The sequence below is a fragment of the Mus musculus genome, chromosome 11, assembly GCF_000001635.26.
Source record: "Mus musculus strain C57BL/6J chromosome 11, GRCm38.p6 C57BL/6J".
NCBI lineage: Eukaryota > Metazoa > Chordata > Mammalia > Rodentia > Muridae > Mus > Mus musculus.
The window spans coordinates 78,314,112-78,328,164 of NC_000077.6; the positions used below are offsets into that span (position 1 = coordinate 78,314,112).

The 14,053-nt window shown below is 48.8% G+C and overlaps 2 protein-coding genes across 9 annotated transcripts in view; both read left to right on the forward strand.

Moving 5' to 3' along the window:
- The window catches only part of Spag5 (sperm associated antigen 5), a 20,988-nt gene extending 12,642 nt beyond the window's left edge, over positions 1-8,346 (forward strand). For 2 of the 7 annotated variants that reach the window (XR_003949480.1, XM_006533748.1), the window contains 16 exons: positions 53-145; positions 232-345; positions 594-687; positions 850-997; positions 1,077-1,179; positions 1,398-1,531; positions 1,789-1,930; positions 5,356-5,467; positions 5,875-5,961; positions 6,221-6,341; positions 6,450-6,561; positions 6,932-7,012; positions 7,151-7,306; positions 7,387-7,461; positions 7,575-7,655; positions 8,017-8,343. Coding sequence is in view for 3 of the 7 variants with exons in the window: in XM_006533748.1 (XP_006533811.1) it covers positions 53-145; positions 232-345; positions 594-687; positions 850-997; positions 1,077-1,179; positions 1,398-1,531; positions 1,789-1,930; positions 5,356-5,467; positions 5,875-5,961; positions 6,221-6,341; positions 6,450-6,561; positions 6,932-7,012; positions 7,151-7,306; positions 7,387-7,461; positions 7,575-7,655; positions 8,017-8,088 (1,725 nt within the window). In the remaining 4 variants the exon portion in view is untranslated. Of the gene's footprint in view, positions 1-52; positions 146-231; positions 346-593; positions 688-849; positions 998-1,076; positions 1,180-1,397; positions 1,532-1,788; positions 1,931-5,355; positions 5,468-5,874; positions 5,962-6,220; positions 6,342-6,449; positions 6,562-6,931; positions 7,040-7,150; positions 7,307-7,386; positions 7,462-7,547; positions 7,656-8,016 lie in introns of those variants that run through there. The other 5 variants (NR_156178.1, NM_017407.3, XR_001780027.2 and 2 more) reach the window with 5 other exon arrangements.
- A 615-nt stretch (positions 8,347-8,961) lies between these two features.
- Positions 8,962-13,670, forward strand: Aldoc (aldolase C, fructose-bisphosphate). Of its 2 annotated transcripts, NM_001303423.1 has the most exons (9): positions 8,962-9,111; positions 10,279-10,402; positions 10,493-10,704; positions 10,798-10,852; positions 10,938-11,098; positions 11,218-11,301; positions 11,531-11,705; positions 11,824-12,023; positions 12,151-13,670. In NM_001303423.1, exons 2-9 carry the CDS (start codon positions 10,291-10,293, stop codon positions 12,241-12,243), a joined length of 1,092 nt encoding a protein of 363 aa, NP_001290352.1. In that variant the 5' UTR covers positions 8,962-9,111; positions 10,279-10,290; the 3' UTR covers positions 12,244-13,670. The 2 variants fall into 2 exon arrangements, with proteins under 2 accessions (NP_001290352.1, NP_033787.2); NM_009657.4 differs by lacking the exon at positions 8,962-9,111 and having other exon boundaries at positions 10,087-10,402.
- Positions 13,671-14,053: the final 383 nt, after the last annotated feature.

Sequence of the window (14,053 nt, forward strand, 5' to 3'; positions counted from 1 at the left end):
TGAAAAGATGGGCACAGTCCCACTAGCTGCCTCCATAATCTCTCGCTTCCAGATAGGGCTTCACACAGAACAAAAGGAGCTGGCTCAGCAGACAGTGAGTCTGAGTTCTGCCTTGCAGCAGGACTGGACATCAGTCCAATTGAATGTGAGTGTTTGGGGCCATCACTACCACTCCCTTAGAGGCAATTTCCTGTCCTTGAGTATGCTCTACTGATCCAATTACTTTGGTAGTATGGAATATGGGCAGCTTTGCTGAGTTGGTCTCGAGAACTCACCAAGAAACTCACAGCCAAGAGCCGGCAGGCCCTTCAGGAACGTGATGCTGCAATTGAAGAAAAGAAGCAGGTAACTTGGAGTGGGGGCTGCTTAGGTCTGCTTGCTTCGCTGTAAGATTGCAGAGCCCAGTTGTTTCCTTTGATCGCAGCATCTTTATTTCAGTAATTTGTCTGGTCTCTGCTTGTTCCTGGGAGCAACTTCATTTTCTGCAGTGTTGCTGCTCTGGAAGTTTGCTCTGTTGTCCACAGGAAAAGCTGCAGTGAGTCCCAGGGTTCTTGACTCTGGAGGAACTACAGGGAGGGAACTGTCTTTTCTAGGTTGTGAAGGAAGTGGAACAAGTCTCTGCCCATTTAGAGGACTGTAAAGGTCAAATCGAACAACTGAAGTTGGAAAATAGTCGCCTTACTGCAGGTGTGTGCACATGTGTGCAGGTGCATAAACTGTTGATCTGCTTGCTGTGTGGCAGGAGAGTAAGGAGGTGCTATGAAACCCTTAATTTGGGACAAAATTGTGTGTGTTTAGGGGTCCTGGCTTAATGGCCACCATGATGTCATTAGGATACTTTTGATCTAGATCTCTCGGCTCAGCTGCAGATTCTGACTAGCACAGAGAGTCAGCTAAAGGAAGTACGGAGTCAGCATTCCCGCTGTGTCCAGGACCTGGCCGTGAAGGATGAATTGCTGTGTCAACTTACCCAGAGCAACAAGGAGCAGGCTACTCAGTGAGTTCCAGCAGGTTACTGTGGCCAGAGAGACCCAGCATAAAGGTCTGAATGGGATCTAATAGATGGCCTTTGGCAGATGGCAAAAGGAAGAAATGGAACTGAAACACATACAAGCAGAACTGCTACAGCAGCAGGCTGTGTTGGCTAAGGAGGTCCAGGACCTGAGGGAGACTGTGGAGGTAAAAGCAGCTCAGCTTGGAGCAGGGCTGGGGGTGGGGCGACCTCAGGACTGACTTTAGCCTGTTGGGGTTGAGGTGAAGGTTGAGACTGAACTGGAGAACTCTGCCTCTGCCCTAGGCTTTAAAGTTCCCTTCCTTCCTTCCTCTCTCTCTCCTCCCCCCCCTTTCTTCTTTCCTTCATCCCTCCCTCTCTTTCCTTCCTTCCCCCATCTTTCCAGTTTATAGATGAAGAAAGTCAAGTTGCTCACCGGGAGCTGGGCCAGATTGAGAGTCAGTTGAAAGTCACGCTAGAGTTACTGCGGGAGCGCAGCCTGCAGTGTGAGACCCTCAGGGACACTGTGGACAGCCTGAGGTAAGGGTGCTGCTCTCTGCTCCCCACAGTGCTGCTTTCACCAACTCTTCCAGAAGAGAACCATGGAGTGTCGAGCCTCCCTCTCTCTCTCTCTCTCTCTCTCTCCCTCCCTCCCTCCCTCCCTCCCTCCCTCCCTCCCTCCCTCCCTCCCTCCCTCTCTCTCTCTCTCTCTCTCTCTCTCTCTCTCTCTCTCTCTGGGGAGAAGTGTTCAGAGTAAGTGCCTGATCTGTGCTCACCTTTGGGATCCTGCATTTCAGGGCTGAGCTGGCCAGCACTGAAGCAAAGCATGAGAAACAGGCCCTAGAGAAGACACACCAGCATTCTCAAGAGCTGCGGCTACTGGCTGAGCAGCTGCAGAGTCTCACCCTCTTCTTACAGGCAAAACTCAAGGAGAACAAGGTAGGACACTGGCTTTCCTTCTCATATCATTATTATTTTTTTTTCTTTTTCAATTTTAGTTCTGAGAATTGAACTCAACCTCAAACATATCAGGCAAGCACTCTACCACTTAGCCTTATTTCTAATCCCCAGTCCCCCAGTTGTATATTTTTATTTATATGAGTACACAGTAACTGTCTTCAGACACACATCAGAAGAGGGCATCAGATCCCATTACAGATGGTTGTGAACCACCATGTGGTTGCTGGAAATTGAACTCAGGTCCTCTGGAAGAGCAGTCAGTGCTCTTCACCTCTGAGCCATCTCTCCAGCCCGCATCTTTTCTTATATAGAATAGACTTTTCTTTTTTAAGATTTTGTTATCTATTTATGCTTATGTGTATGAGTCTAAGTGAGCATATGCTACATGTGTGCAGGTGCCTATGGAGAACAGAAGAGGGCGTTGGGTCCTCTGGAACTGCAGTTACCCTTGTGAAATGTTCATGTGGGTGCTAGGAACTGAGTGATGTAGGATCCTCTGGGAGAGCAGAAAGCTGAGCTACCTCTCCAGCCTCTCCAGCTGACTTCTTCAAAACCCTGCTCTTGCTTCAAAACCCCGCTCTTGCTTCATTCTGTGACTGTTGATTTTAAGTTACCTTCAGGAACTTCTTTAACCTGTCATTTAGACCTTCTTCCACCTTCCAGTTACACACCTTTTGCTCTAGCCCTGCTCCTTGTATAACATGTCTCATTTCCATTCACACCTGGCCTCCAGATGTTTCCATATCTAATCTCTTCTGTTTTTGATCTGAAATCCTTTCTTTTCTATAAAAAGAAGAGCTCACCTTTCAGGAGATCACATGAACTTGCTTTTCCTAGGTGCTTGTATTACTTCTCTTTGGGTATTGGTATTTAAAGACAGAAAGTTAGCCTAGCTTTTTTTTTTGGCTTCTCCACCATATATAACGACAATAAATGGTTGATATTATTCAGCATTTAGAATTAATTAGTTTATTCAACAGATCAAGGTACAACCAAGATCCTCTTCTCCAACTGGGGGCTGAGCACAGATAATGCTCAAAGCCCTGCAGTAAGCTGCAGGGAAGACAGTTGTAAAGTTGTCACTGTGGCTTATCTCCACCAACTACTATGGGAACTTAAAAGGAGGCTTTGTGTGTAGAGTAGATGTGAGTCTGGAGAAATGGGTGAGCCACGTTTTGAAGATTTGAACTAATAATGCTAGGAGTAGGAGGCTTTCAGAGGAGGGGATGGAGGGAATGAGCCCAGCCAGTACTTAGGATTTGGGGCTGGAGAGATGGCTCAGTGGGTAAAATGCTTGTCATGCAAACAAGAGGATGGGAGCTTGACTCCCCAGAACCCACTTATGTGCTGGCTAGCAAGACTAGCTAGCTATATTTGTGAATTCTTACCTTGCCTCAAAGAATAGGGTAGAAGAACAATTAAGATCCTGTCATGGATCCAGGTGGTGTCCCACACCTTTAATCCCAGTATTCAGGAGGCAGAGGCAGGTGGATCTCTGAGTTCAAGGCCAGCCTGATGTACAGAGTGAGTTCCAGGGTAGGAAAGGGCTGCATGAAGAAACCCTGTCTCAGATAATAACAACAAAAAGATTCAGCTGTAGGAGTGTGTGTACACTATGTATGTACACACATACACAGATGCGTACCACCACACAGATACAGATTAAAAGAACAGGACATAGAAGTAGCTGAGCTTAGTGACTGATGGCAAGACTGTTGGAAAGGGACACTAGCATCTAGGACTGGGCCTGGCAAACTTTGAGAGAGTAGCACACTCATAATGGGCACATCATAAGTGTCTCAGCTTTGTGGGCAGACCATGTGGCTTTGTCTCAACTACTCAGCTCTGCCATGTACCTTAGAGCAGCCACTGACAGTACTGAAGGGACGGAGTCTTCCTGAAACATTGCAAACGCCACCGGCAAGCTGTGATTTGCTGTCTGTTATGATCTAGAACAGTAAATACTGACCTGGGAACAGATCTTTAGGAGAGAGTGCAACAGAGAAAATGGTAAACTTTGTTATGGTAAGTCTCTCCATCCCAAATATGCCCAGGCAATGAAAACAACACAGTTAATATGATTACATGCTGTGCGCCTAGATTGGGCAGATCTACTGCTACACTACCATCTTCTACAGCTATGAGGCCCCTTAGAACTTGCAGCTTCTCCAGGCCATGTGCTTTTGCTCCGCTTTTCTTCTTCCACCTCCTTCTCTAAGTCCTCTCTCCCTCCATTTTCTCCTCCACCTTCTGTTCCACCTTCCCTTTTATCTGCCCAATTATCAGCTCTCTTTTATTTTACAAATTAAGGTGGCAAGCAGGTTTACAGGAAATCACCTGAGTGCTGATTCATTTCTTGTTCACAGCCCCTTGAAGGAGACGGGAATTAACATCAAATATAATTAGCCCTACGGCTATCCACAACAAAACTTAGCTTTATACACACTAGCTTTTAATTTGGAACATTCTGTGATTTTTTTTTTTTCATAAGTCTTTTCTTTGGGCCCAGAGACTGGGAAAAAGTCCAGTTGACTGAAAGGGATTGAAGAGTCAGTCAAGTGGAAGTGATGGTCTGAAGTGAATGTTTGTGTAGAGAGTTCCAAAAGCAAAGCTCTCAGGGTGGAGACAGAGTGAAAAAAAGGATTGAACCCCAAATATGTATGTGAGGTCCAAGAGTTAAGGAAAGACTTGTGAGTTGAGAAAAGAAACTTCTCCAAGGCCTGTCTATGAGGCCTTGATCATGATCCAGAAGAAATGGTTTCCCAAAGCCTGACCATCATTGTCAAACAGTAAAGTAAGGGCTAGAAAGTACCTGTTGTGTTTGAAAGTAAGGATGCCAGGCCTGGAAGAGGGTTTAGTGATTAAGAGCACATACTGTCCTTGAAGAGGACCTGAGTTCAGTTCCCAGCACCCACATCTGATAGCCACAGCTGTCTGTAACGCCAGTCTCAGGCCGTCTGACATCCTCTGTCCTCACTCATATGTACACATACACATACATAAATGCTAAGAAAGAAAGAAAGAAAGGAAGGAAGGAAGGAAGGAAGGAAGGAAGGATGGATGGATGGATGGATGGATGTCAGTGGCGCACTACTGACAAGGTAGTAAGGTAAGAATTATAGGCCTGCCTGCCTTCCTCCCTCCTCATTAAATAGAAGAGAAAGGACAGTAGGCACTAAAACATTTAAGGGCTTTTCTTTTAATTACTGTTGTTTTAGTGGGTGAGACTTAAACACATAAGAATGTTCAGGGAAAGGCATTCATGGGGAGCTAGAGAGAGAACTGCTGTAAGGTAGATCGTGGATGCTCACCCTGGAAGGACAATTCAGAGCTCAGGAAATGATCTAAAGTTGTAAAGTACAGCGGAACAGTGGATGGTTATTTTTTTTTTCCTTTGTCCCCAGGCTGAATCAGAGATCATTCTGCCCAGCACAGGCTCTGCTCCAGCCCAGGAACACCCTCTGTCCAATGACAGCAGCATCTCAGAACAGACCCCGACAGCAGCAGTAGATGAAGGTTAACGACCTTGGCATCTCAGGGAGCGGAAAGTGACCTGCTCTTGCTCTCAGCAGTACAGATGCACACTGCCAGACATGCTGGTCTTACCCCTCTCTATGGTGTTGGGTTTTTGTTTTTGTGTTTATTTAAGAGGTAGGGTCGGTGCTGGAGAGATGGCTCAGAGGTTAAGAGTACTGACTGTTCTTCCAGAGGTCCTGAGTTCAAATCCCAGCAACCACATGGTGGCTCACAACCATCTGTAATGGGATCTGATGCCCTCTTCTGGTGTTTCTGAGGACAGCTACAGTGTACTTATATATAATAAATGAATCTTAAAGAAAAAAAAAAAAAAAGAGGTCTCATGTGGTTCAGGATGGCCATGAATTTCTATGTGGCTAAATAACCCTGATTTGTTTTTGCTTTAGTGCCAGAACCAGCTCCTGTGCCATTGCTTGGAAGTGTTAAGAGTGCTTTCACCCGAGTAGCCTCAATGGCTTCCTTTCAGCCTACAGGTTAGGATGGGCTCCAGGGACCATCCCTCATTTCTCAAAGGTCAGGTAGTGATGTGCAAAGACAAAAGCAGTCAGAAGTGCTTTGCTCTAAAAACCTCAATTCTACTTGGGCTCATTTTATTTCTGTCTCTTGGGATCTGTAATGTTCCGGATAGTTAAACCATGTGGGTGGGAAACATAAAGTTGTGGGAGCAGTGGTTGTGTACCCTGTCCTTGTTGGCAGAAGGGCTATGTCTCCATCTAGAACTTTGTCTTTCAGAGACCCCAGACTTGGAGAAGAGCCTGGCAGAAATGAGTACTGTGTTACAAGAGCTTAAGAGCCTGTGTTCCCTGCTGCAAGAGTCTAAAGAGGAGGCCACTGGGGTCCTGCAGAGGGAAATGTAAGCGGTGTCAGTGTTAATGATGGGGAGTGATGAGAGCAGCCCTCATGCCAAGGGCAGAGCATGAGAATGATGCCAGATTCTCCTGCCCCCCCTCACCCCCCCCAGCTGTGAACTACACTCGAGACTACAGGCCCAAGAAGAAGAGCATCAGGAAGCCCTGAAGGCAAAGGAAGCAGACATGGAGAAGCTGAACCAGGCCTTGTGCTTGCTCCGCAAGGTGAAGGAGGGACCTTAAAGTGGGGCAATGAGGAACTGGGGCAGCTCCGCTGGCCCATTGGGACCCCCTTTCTAGGAATCTAGGTAGTGGGGGGGTTCCAACTACTGCTCTAGTTTTGCCCTTTTGGGGTCAGACACTTCCTATCTGAGAACTAGTACTGGGTTGACCTGTCTTCTCCAAGCAGACCCAGGAGAAAAGCCCAGAACTGAAGCAGAGTTCTGAAACCAAGACGTGCCATGCTTGACTTGGTCCTGAATAAGTGGACGGATATGAACGAGTCCCCGGGGCTGAGCATGGCTCGGGCATTCAGTCCTGTCTTCTGGCTGAAAAGAAGTGAGCCTTTCCTCAGTGCTTCTGTCCTTCTTCACAGAATGAGAAGGAGCTCCTGGAAGTGATACAGAAGCAGAACGAGAAGATCCTGGGGCAAATAGACAAGAGCGGCCAGCTCATAGTACGTTTCTCCTGATGCTATGGCCAGGTCTCTGCTTTTCCCACCTGATGGAGGAAGGAGAGAAAGAACCTCTGAGTACTGTTGGGTTATCTCCGTTACCCCTGAGTGCTGTTGGGTTACCTCTGCTCTTGTTCCCAGAACCTCAGAGAGGAGGTGACCCAGCTCACACAGTCACTTCGGCGTGCAGAGACAGAGACTAAAGTGCTCCAGGAAGCCCTGGAAGGCCAGCTAGATCCCAGCTGCCAGCTGATGGCTACTAACTGGATCCAGGAAAAAGTGTTTCTCTCACAGGAGGTAACACAGAGTTAACAAAGGAGCTGTACAAATAATGGGGACCCCACGCTATGCCCCTATTAACGTGGACATATTTATAGGTGAGCAAGCTGAGGGTTATGTTCCTGGAGATGAAAACTGAGAAGGAACAGCTGATGGACAAGTATCTGAGCCATGTAAGCAGTTCTGTTTCCTTCCACCACAGAAGCACCCTGCCATATATATTTCCTCTGTTCTCTCTAGCTGTGTTCTTTACGTGTAGGGTTCATGAAGCCTGTTTGCATTGTAGAGGCACATCCTGGAGGAGAATCTTCGGCGCTCTGACACAGAGTTAAAGAAACTCGATGACACAATTCAGCATGTCTATGAGGTAAAAGTGAAGGAGGTAGTGGGACCTGGCTGCCGGAGGGGCTGAGGAGCATGGCTCCGGTTCTCAGCCTGACTACTTTTTTTTTTTTTTAAAGATTTATTTATTTATTATATGAAAGTACACTGTAGCTGTCCTCTGAGGGAGTCAGATCTCATTACAGATGGTTGTGAGCCACCATGTGGCTGCTGGGACTTGAACTCAGGATCTTCGGAAGAACAGGCAGTGCTCCTAACCGCTGAGCCATCTCTCCAGCCCTCAGCCTGACTTCTTACAGTGGCTTCATTTTCACTTTTCCAGCATCACAGGCCAGGAGCTTTGGCTTCAGGCTTGTGATTCAGAACTGTTTTCTGTCTCTTCCCAGACTCTGTTGTCTATCCCAGAGACTATGAAGAGTTGCAAGGAGTTACAAGGATTGCTAGAATTTCTGAGCTAAGAAACTGAAAATATTGGAATGCAGTGGTGTGCACCTGTAGTTCCAGCTGCTCCAGACGCCAAAGTTGGAGTGCTGCCAAATCCCAGGAATTTGGGAACCTAACACAGACAACACAGCAAAAACCCTGAAAAATGAATTCCACTCCACTCCAGTTTCCTTCAGGGCTCTTTATCCCAACCCTTATCCCAATAATAAGACCAATTGGCATAGAGCCGACCATGTTTTATGTTATTTAAATAAAGTGTATTTAATGTAGTCCTTCCAGTCCACTGAATCTTATTTTGGGGGTAGGAGTGGGCAGATCAGCACTTCAGCCTAGGCACCCTTCACCACTTCCTGCTGCAGCTAAAGCCAAGGCTGACTGCTTTTCTTTGCTTGATTCTCTTCTTCTACCAACAAAAAAAGGGGGTGGGGGGGAGGGCAATGGACTGCCTGTTCCCTGGACCACTGCCTGGGGGGAACAGAAAAGACTCCATTCACTTACTTTCCCCATCCCCCTTGGGGGTAGGCACTGGTAAATATGGGGCAGAGCACAGAAACTCAATTCCATTATTCCATGTCTTGAAGTGGGGCACTGTTAGGTGGGCCTCTGCCCTACCTGCTGATGTTTAGAGATCTCTCCTCTAAACCAGGCTTAATCCCCAACATTCCACATAATGCCTTACACAGCAAAGGACTGATTGTGGTAGAGACAAACACAAGTCCATCTCTTCCCTCTAGGGCCCTGTTGGCAGGGTTCCATGATGTGGGAAGGGCATCGTCTCTAACAACCTTCCGGACCCTGGCAGAGGAATCACTCCACCTCACTACTCCACCTCTGAGGGCGTGGCCTTACCCTAGACCAGTCCTGGGGAGAGGGCGGGACCAGGACGGGAGGTATCTGTCACGCCCCCAGGGAGTCACGTAGCTCTGCGGCAAGTGCTGCCACCTTATTTACTCCAGCTTGGACCGAGCTAATCAGAGGAAAAGTGAGCTGTGCTGTGGCTCCCGCGGCTGACTGGCTGAGTGACTGGCTGAGTATAGGTAAGGTCTCCAAGCGAGCCTGAGATGCTCGCGTCCGGTTTGTCTTCCCATGCTGTCCTTGCCCTCTCCCTGGGACCCAAGTTCCTCTGCTTTCTGTGGTTTTGAAACCCCATGCATGGCTCAGGAAAACCGTGCTTCTCTTCTTCCTTCTAGTTCTCCTTTCCAGTTCCAAGTCATATGCCTCCAGGACTTTTTCATTGGGGTCAGTGCATTCCACCCAGGACATTTTAATCTCAGTCCATTTCTGGTTCTTCTAGGCTTGTCCTCTACTCTAGGGTATAGGCCCAGGAAGAGCATCAGGACCGGTTAGCTTGTATCACCATTACCCGTCTCACCTCTTCCAGGTCTCCTTCCTGCTTTTCCTGCATCTCTCCCTCTTTCCCATAATCCACTCACTCAGCCTTAATTCCTCGCCTCTGGGGTCTCTACTAGGAGGCTGAGTTGTGGGGAGCCAAGCCTCCCTATTTCCTGTGCCTCTTGCATATGAGGGAATGCCGGGTACTAGGGATGATCTGGTGATGTCTCTTTCCTGTCCTCTCATGTATGCTGATATTGCCTCTCTCCTACCATACTTGCAGCCCTGGGAGTCAATCTCCACCATAGGTAGGGGAGTAGGCAGTAGCAAAGGCAGTCAGGTTTTCAGTACCTGTACCACTGCTACTCCCTGCCCCCTGCCTTCCACTAGACTTGGGGAAGGATGCTGTAGGTTAAACGTCTCATTCACAAACCTTTGAGAAAAGTGATCCCCCCCCCCCCCCGCCTTAGGGACCCTTTTGAAGAAAAGAAAGGGGAAGCAGGAAAGCAAAAATCAGAAACAACAGGTTTTCTGTTTACCTCAGGAAGGGGCCAGATTCAGTGAAAGAAGAGCTGGCATTCTCAACCTGGCAGCAGTTTCCAGGAAGACCTGTGGCTTCAGGGCTGTCGCCTCCCATCCCCCACGCTGCATCTCTTCTGGAGCTGGGAAGGGTGCCCACCAGGAACAAAAGGAGATGTGGGAACTGGGGCCCTAACTCTGTTAGCTGTCAAAGAGATTGATACCACTTTGATGCCCAGGCTCCAGGCCAAAGGCTGCTCTCCTGCTCCCAGCCCCGTGCTGGGAAGCCTGTTTGGTTAGGAGAGGAAGTAGAAGGTCCTCGGAGTCTAGAGCTTATGTCTTCTCCATTCTAGACAACTGTCATCATGCCCCACTCATACCCAGCTCTTTCTGCTGAGCAGAAGAAGGAGTTGTCGGATATTGCTCTACGGATCGTGACCCCCGGCAAGGGCATTCTGGCTGCAGATGAGTCCGTAGGTAAGTGGGAGCCTGTGGTCAGGGTTGAGGAGAGGTTGCCAAGGAATTCTAGCCAAAGAACCAGCCTGTCTCCCCTTTGCTTGCTTCTAGGCAGCATGGCCAAAAGGCTGAGCCAAATTGGGGTGGAGAACACTGAGGAGAATCGCCGGCTGTACCGCCAGGTCCTATTCAGTGCTGATGACCGTGTGAAAAAGTGCATTGGGGGGGTCATCTTCTTCCATGAGACACTCTACCAGAAAGATGACAATGGTGTCCCCTTCGTCCGCACCATCCAGGATAAGGGCATTCTCGTAGGCATCAAGGTACACAGTCCCTGGTGGTGCCTGGGGGCTAGGTGTGGAAACCAGTGTATATAAGAGGGTGACAAGCCAGACCTCTATCTGTTTCCCTTGCAGGTTGACAAGGGTGTAGTGCCTCTAGCTGGGACCGACGGGGAAACCACCACTCAAGGTACCTGTTGGGTGGGTACAGGGGTGGGACATGTTGATGCTGGCAAGATGGAGGCAGGGTGGTAAGGCTGGCACTGTGTTTTCAGGGCTGGATGGGCTCTTGGAACGCTGTGCTCAGTATAAGAAGGACGGTGCTGATTTTGCCAAATGGCGCTGTGTACTAAAAATCAGTGATCGCACGCCGTCGGCACTGGCCATATTGGAGAATGCCAACGTGCTGGCCCGCTATGCCAGCATCTGCCAGCAGGTGTGTGCTGGGGGGTTGGGTGGTTGGATGAGGGCCCCGGGGCCGGTGGAGATGTGCTTTCATGGCTTTCTCCCATCCTATCTTCTACTTCTTCCAGTTAACCCTGCTCTTGCTTTCAGAATGGGATCGTGCCTATTGTGGAGCCTGAGATTCTGCCTGACGGAGACCATGACCTCAAACGTTGCCAGTATGTTACAGAGAAGGTAAGACCAAACATAGCCGGGAGGGACAGCCTAGCAGGGGTGCCTGTACCCCATCCCTGCTAAGATCCAGGCACACTTTCCCTTAAGGATCTTTACTGATACCCAAACGGGCTTCATAGACTAAGTCTATGCTGAGCCCTTGGTTTCCTGTACCCACCTACCCCTGGGTGAGGAGCACAGTGCGCTAGGCAGTGGTCCCAGCCCTGTACAAACCTCCTCTGCTCCCCAGGTCCTGGCTGCTGTATACAAGGCCCTGAGTGACCATCATGTATACCTCGAAGGGACTCTGCTCAAGCCCAATATGGTGACCCCTGGCCATGCCTGTCCCATCAAGTATAGCCCAGAAGAGATCGCCATGGCAACTGTCACTGCCCTGCGTCGTACTGTGCCCCCAGCTGTCCCAGGTACTAAACTGCTCCTATCCCTTCAGGTCTGACTTGAGGGTTTTCCATGACACCGGGGTCCTTTACCCTGGGCAAGACAGAGAATGATCAGTCAGTCTGTCTTCTCCTTCTACTCCAGGGGTGACTTTCCTGTCTGGGGGTCAGAGTGAAGAGGAGGCTTCTCTCAACCTCAATGCCATCAACCGCTGCCCACTTCCCCGGCCCTGGGCCCTCACCTTCTCCTATGGGCGTGCCCTGCAGGCATCTGCACTCAATGCCTGGAGAGGACAAAGGGATAATGCTGGGGCTGCTACTGAGGAGTTTATCAAGCGGGCAGAGGTAGGGAGCTAGAGGTGATGACTTGGGGAGGGATTCTGTGGACCACAGAGGTCCCAAACCGGGCAGCGTGCATTCCACATCCGTGGTCTGGCTCAGTCTGCTCATTGAATCCCATTCCGTTTTGCAGATGAACGGGCTTGCAGCCCAGGGCAGATATGAAGGCAGTGGAGATGGCGGAGCGGCAGCACAGTCCCTCTACATCGCCAACCATGCCTACTGAGGCACGCTGACTCTACCCACAGCCCTTGGCCTAGCAATGCACATCCCATTTTGCCTATAGTCACAGCCAGGGCCAAATAGCTATGCAGAACAGAGATATCTTTATCCAGCGCCAAGTCATCTCACATCTCACATGCCTTACATTGCTGTACCCGAGACCACAGGATGGGAGGGTAGAGATGCCCTCCCATGTTTGAAGATGGGGGGACTTTCTAGAAGTCAGAACAGAACATGTGGACCTTTTTCCTGTCTCCACCAGCCCTTACAGTTACCCTTGATGGTATAGTTTGTCCTTGGGCTCTGCTTGCTAATTTTCTCTCTTGGGATCAGGGGGACGTGAACTCCAGCCCTGACTCGTGCTCCTTATGCTCTGAGTACATAGCAAATAAATGAGAGCAAAACACAGCACACCGCTCTGTCTGTCTGTCTGTTGCACATACCAAAGTCTACCTCCATGTGTGCGACCTCTTGCTGATCCTATCTCAGAGCCCCTCTGATTGTGGTGGTGGTGGTGAGGTGAGATCTGAGTTTTCCTGAGCTTCAAGTTTTGTGGAGGAAGGGTTCACCTGGCTCACCATCCCTAGCTCAGGCTCCTACCTGCTGATTTCCAAAGCTGGAGTTGTTGTTAGAGGGCCTGGGGGTGGAGAGGAGGGTACAGGTCTTCCAGGGACTGACACATTAAAGGATCCAGCAGGATGAGAAACTCCATTTTGTGCAAGGCTCAAAGGGGACAAGCAGGGATCAGAGTGGGCCAGTTCTCCTCCATCTCTGAAGAATGTGCACTTAGGTCTTTTCCAATAAGGAAACCTTCCAAGCCTCGGGGCTACAGAGCTGAGTGTCTAGAAGCTTGCCAAGGGCTATGACCCACTTCCATGTAGAGAAGGGATTCATCGGAGGGTTCTGGACTTGTTAGAACTGATAGGGCTTTGTGGTGAATGATTACCCCTGGGCTAGAGTGTGAGGTAGGGTGACACTAGACAGATGTGCACTGGAAAAGTCATTGATGTTCTGCTCTGTGTGGCCTGACCTTATAATCAAAGCAGCTAACTCAGCAATTTCCATATGCTTCTGCCAGGCACTGTTCTTCTAACCATTATTATATGCATTAACACAGCTCTGTAAAGTAGGTACCATTGTACTTTTCATAGGAGGAAACAGGCTTCAAAGAGAGGCTGAGAGGCTATTTAGGATTCGAACAGCAGGCATTACTATATAGAGGCTGTGCTCAGGAATTTTTCAATGAAGCATCCTCAATCGCTCGAATTGGAATCGATTTTTAAATCCTAGTCTATAGTCTCGGCTAGTTGGGAGGCTGAGGTATCAGACATTAGGGACAGGATCACTTTAACCCTCTGGATCGTATAGGGAGATCTGTCTCAACATTAACTAAAATAAAATTAATCACATAGTAGCCAACCATGCTAAAAAGTTACCGTTTTGTCAGTTTTATCTTTAAGCTTTGAAGAGCTGGTGCTCTGAAGAAAAGACCTATGTTAGAAATGACATTAGGGGCTGGTGAGATGGCGCAGGGGGTAAGAGCACCCGACTGCTCTTCCAAAGGTCCGAAGTTCAAATCCCAGCAACCACATGGTGGCTCACAACCACCTGTAACAGAGATCTGATGCCCTCTTCTGGTACGTCTGAAGACAGCTACAGTGTACTCACATATAATAAATAAATAAATCTTTAAAAGAAGAAAAAAAAAAAAAAGAAATGACATTAGAAAACTTTTCGGGAGTCAGGTTCTTGATAAGCTCGACTTCATTTAAGTAAATATTCCCCTTCCGCTGAACGTGGTGGTGCATGTAATC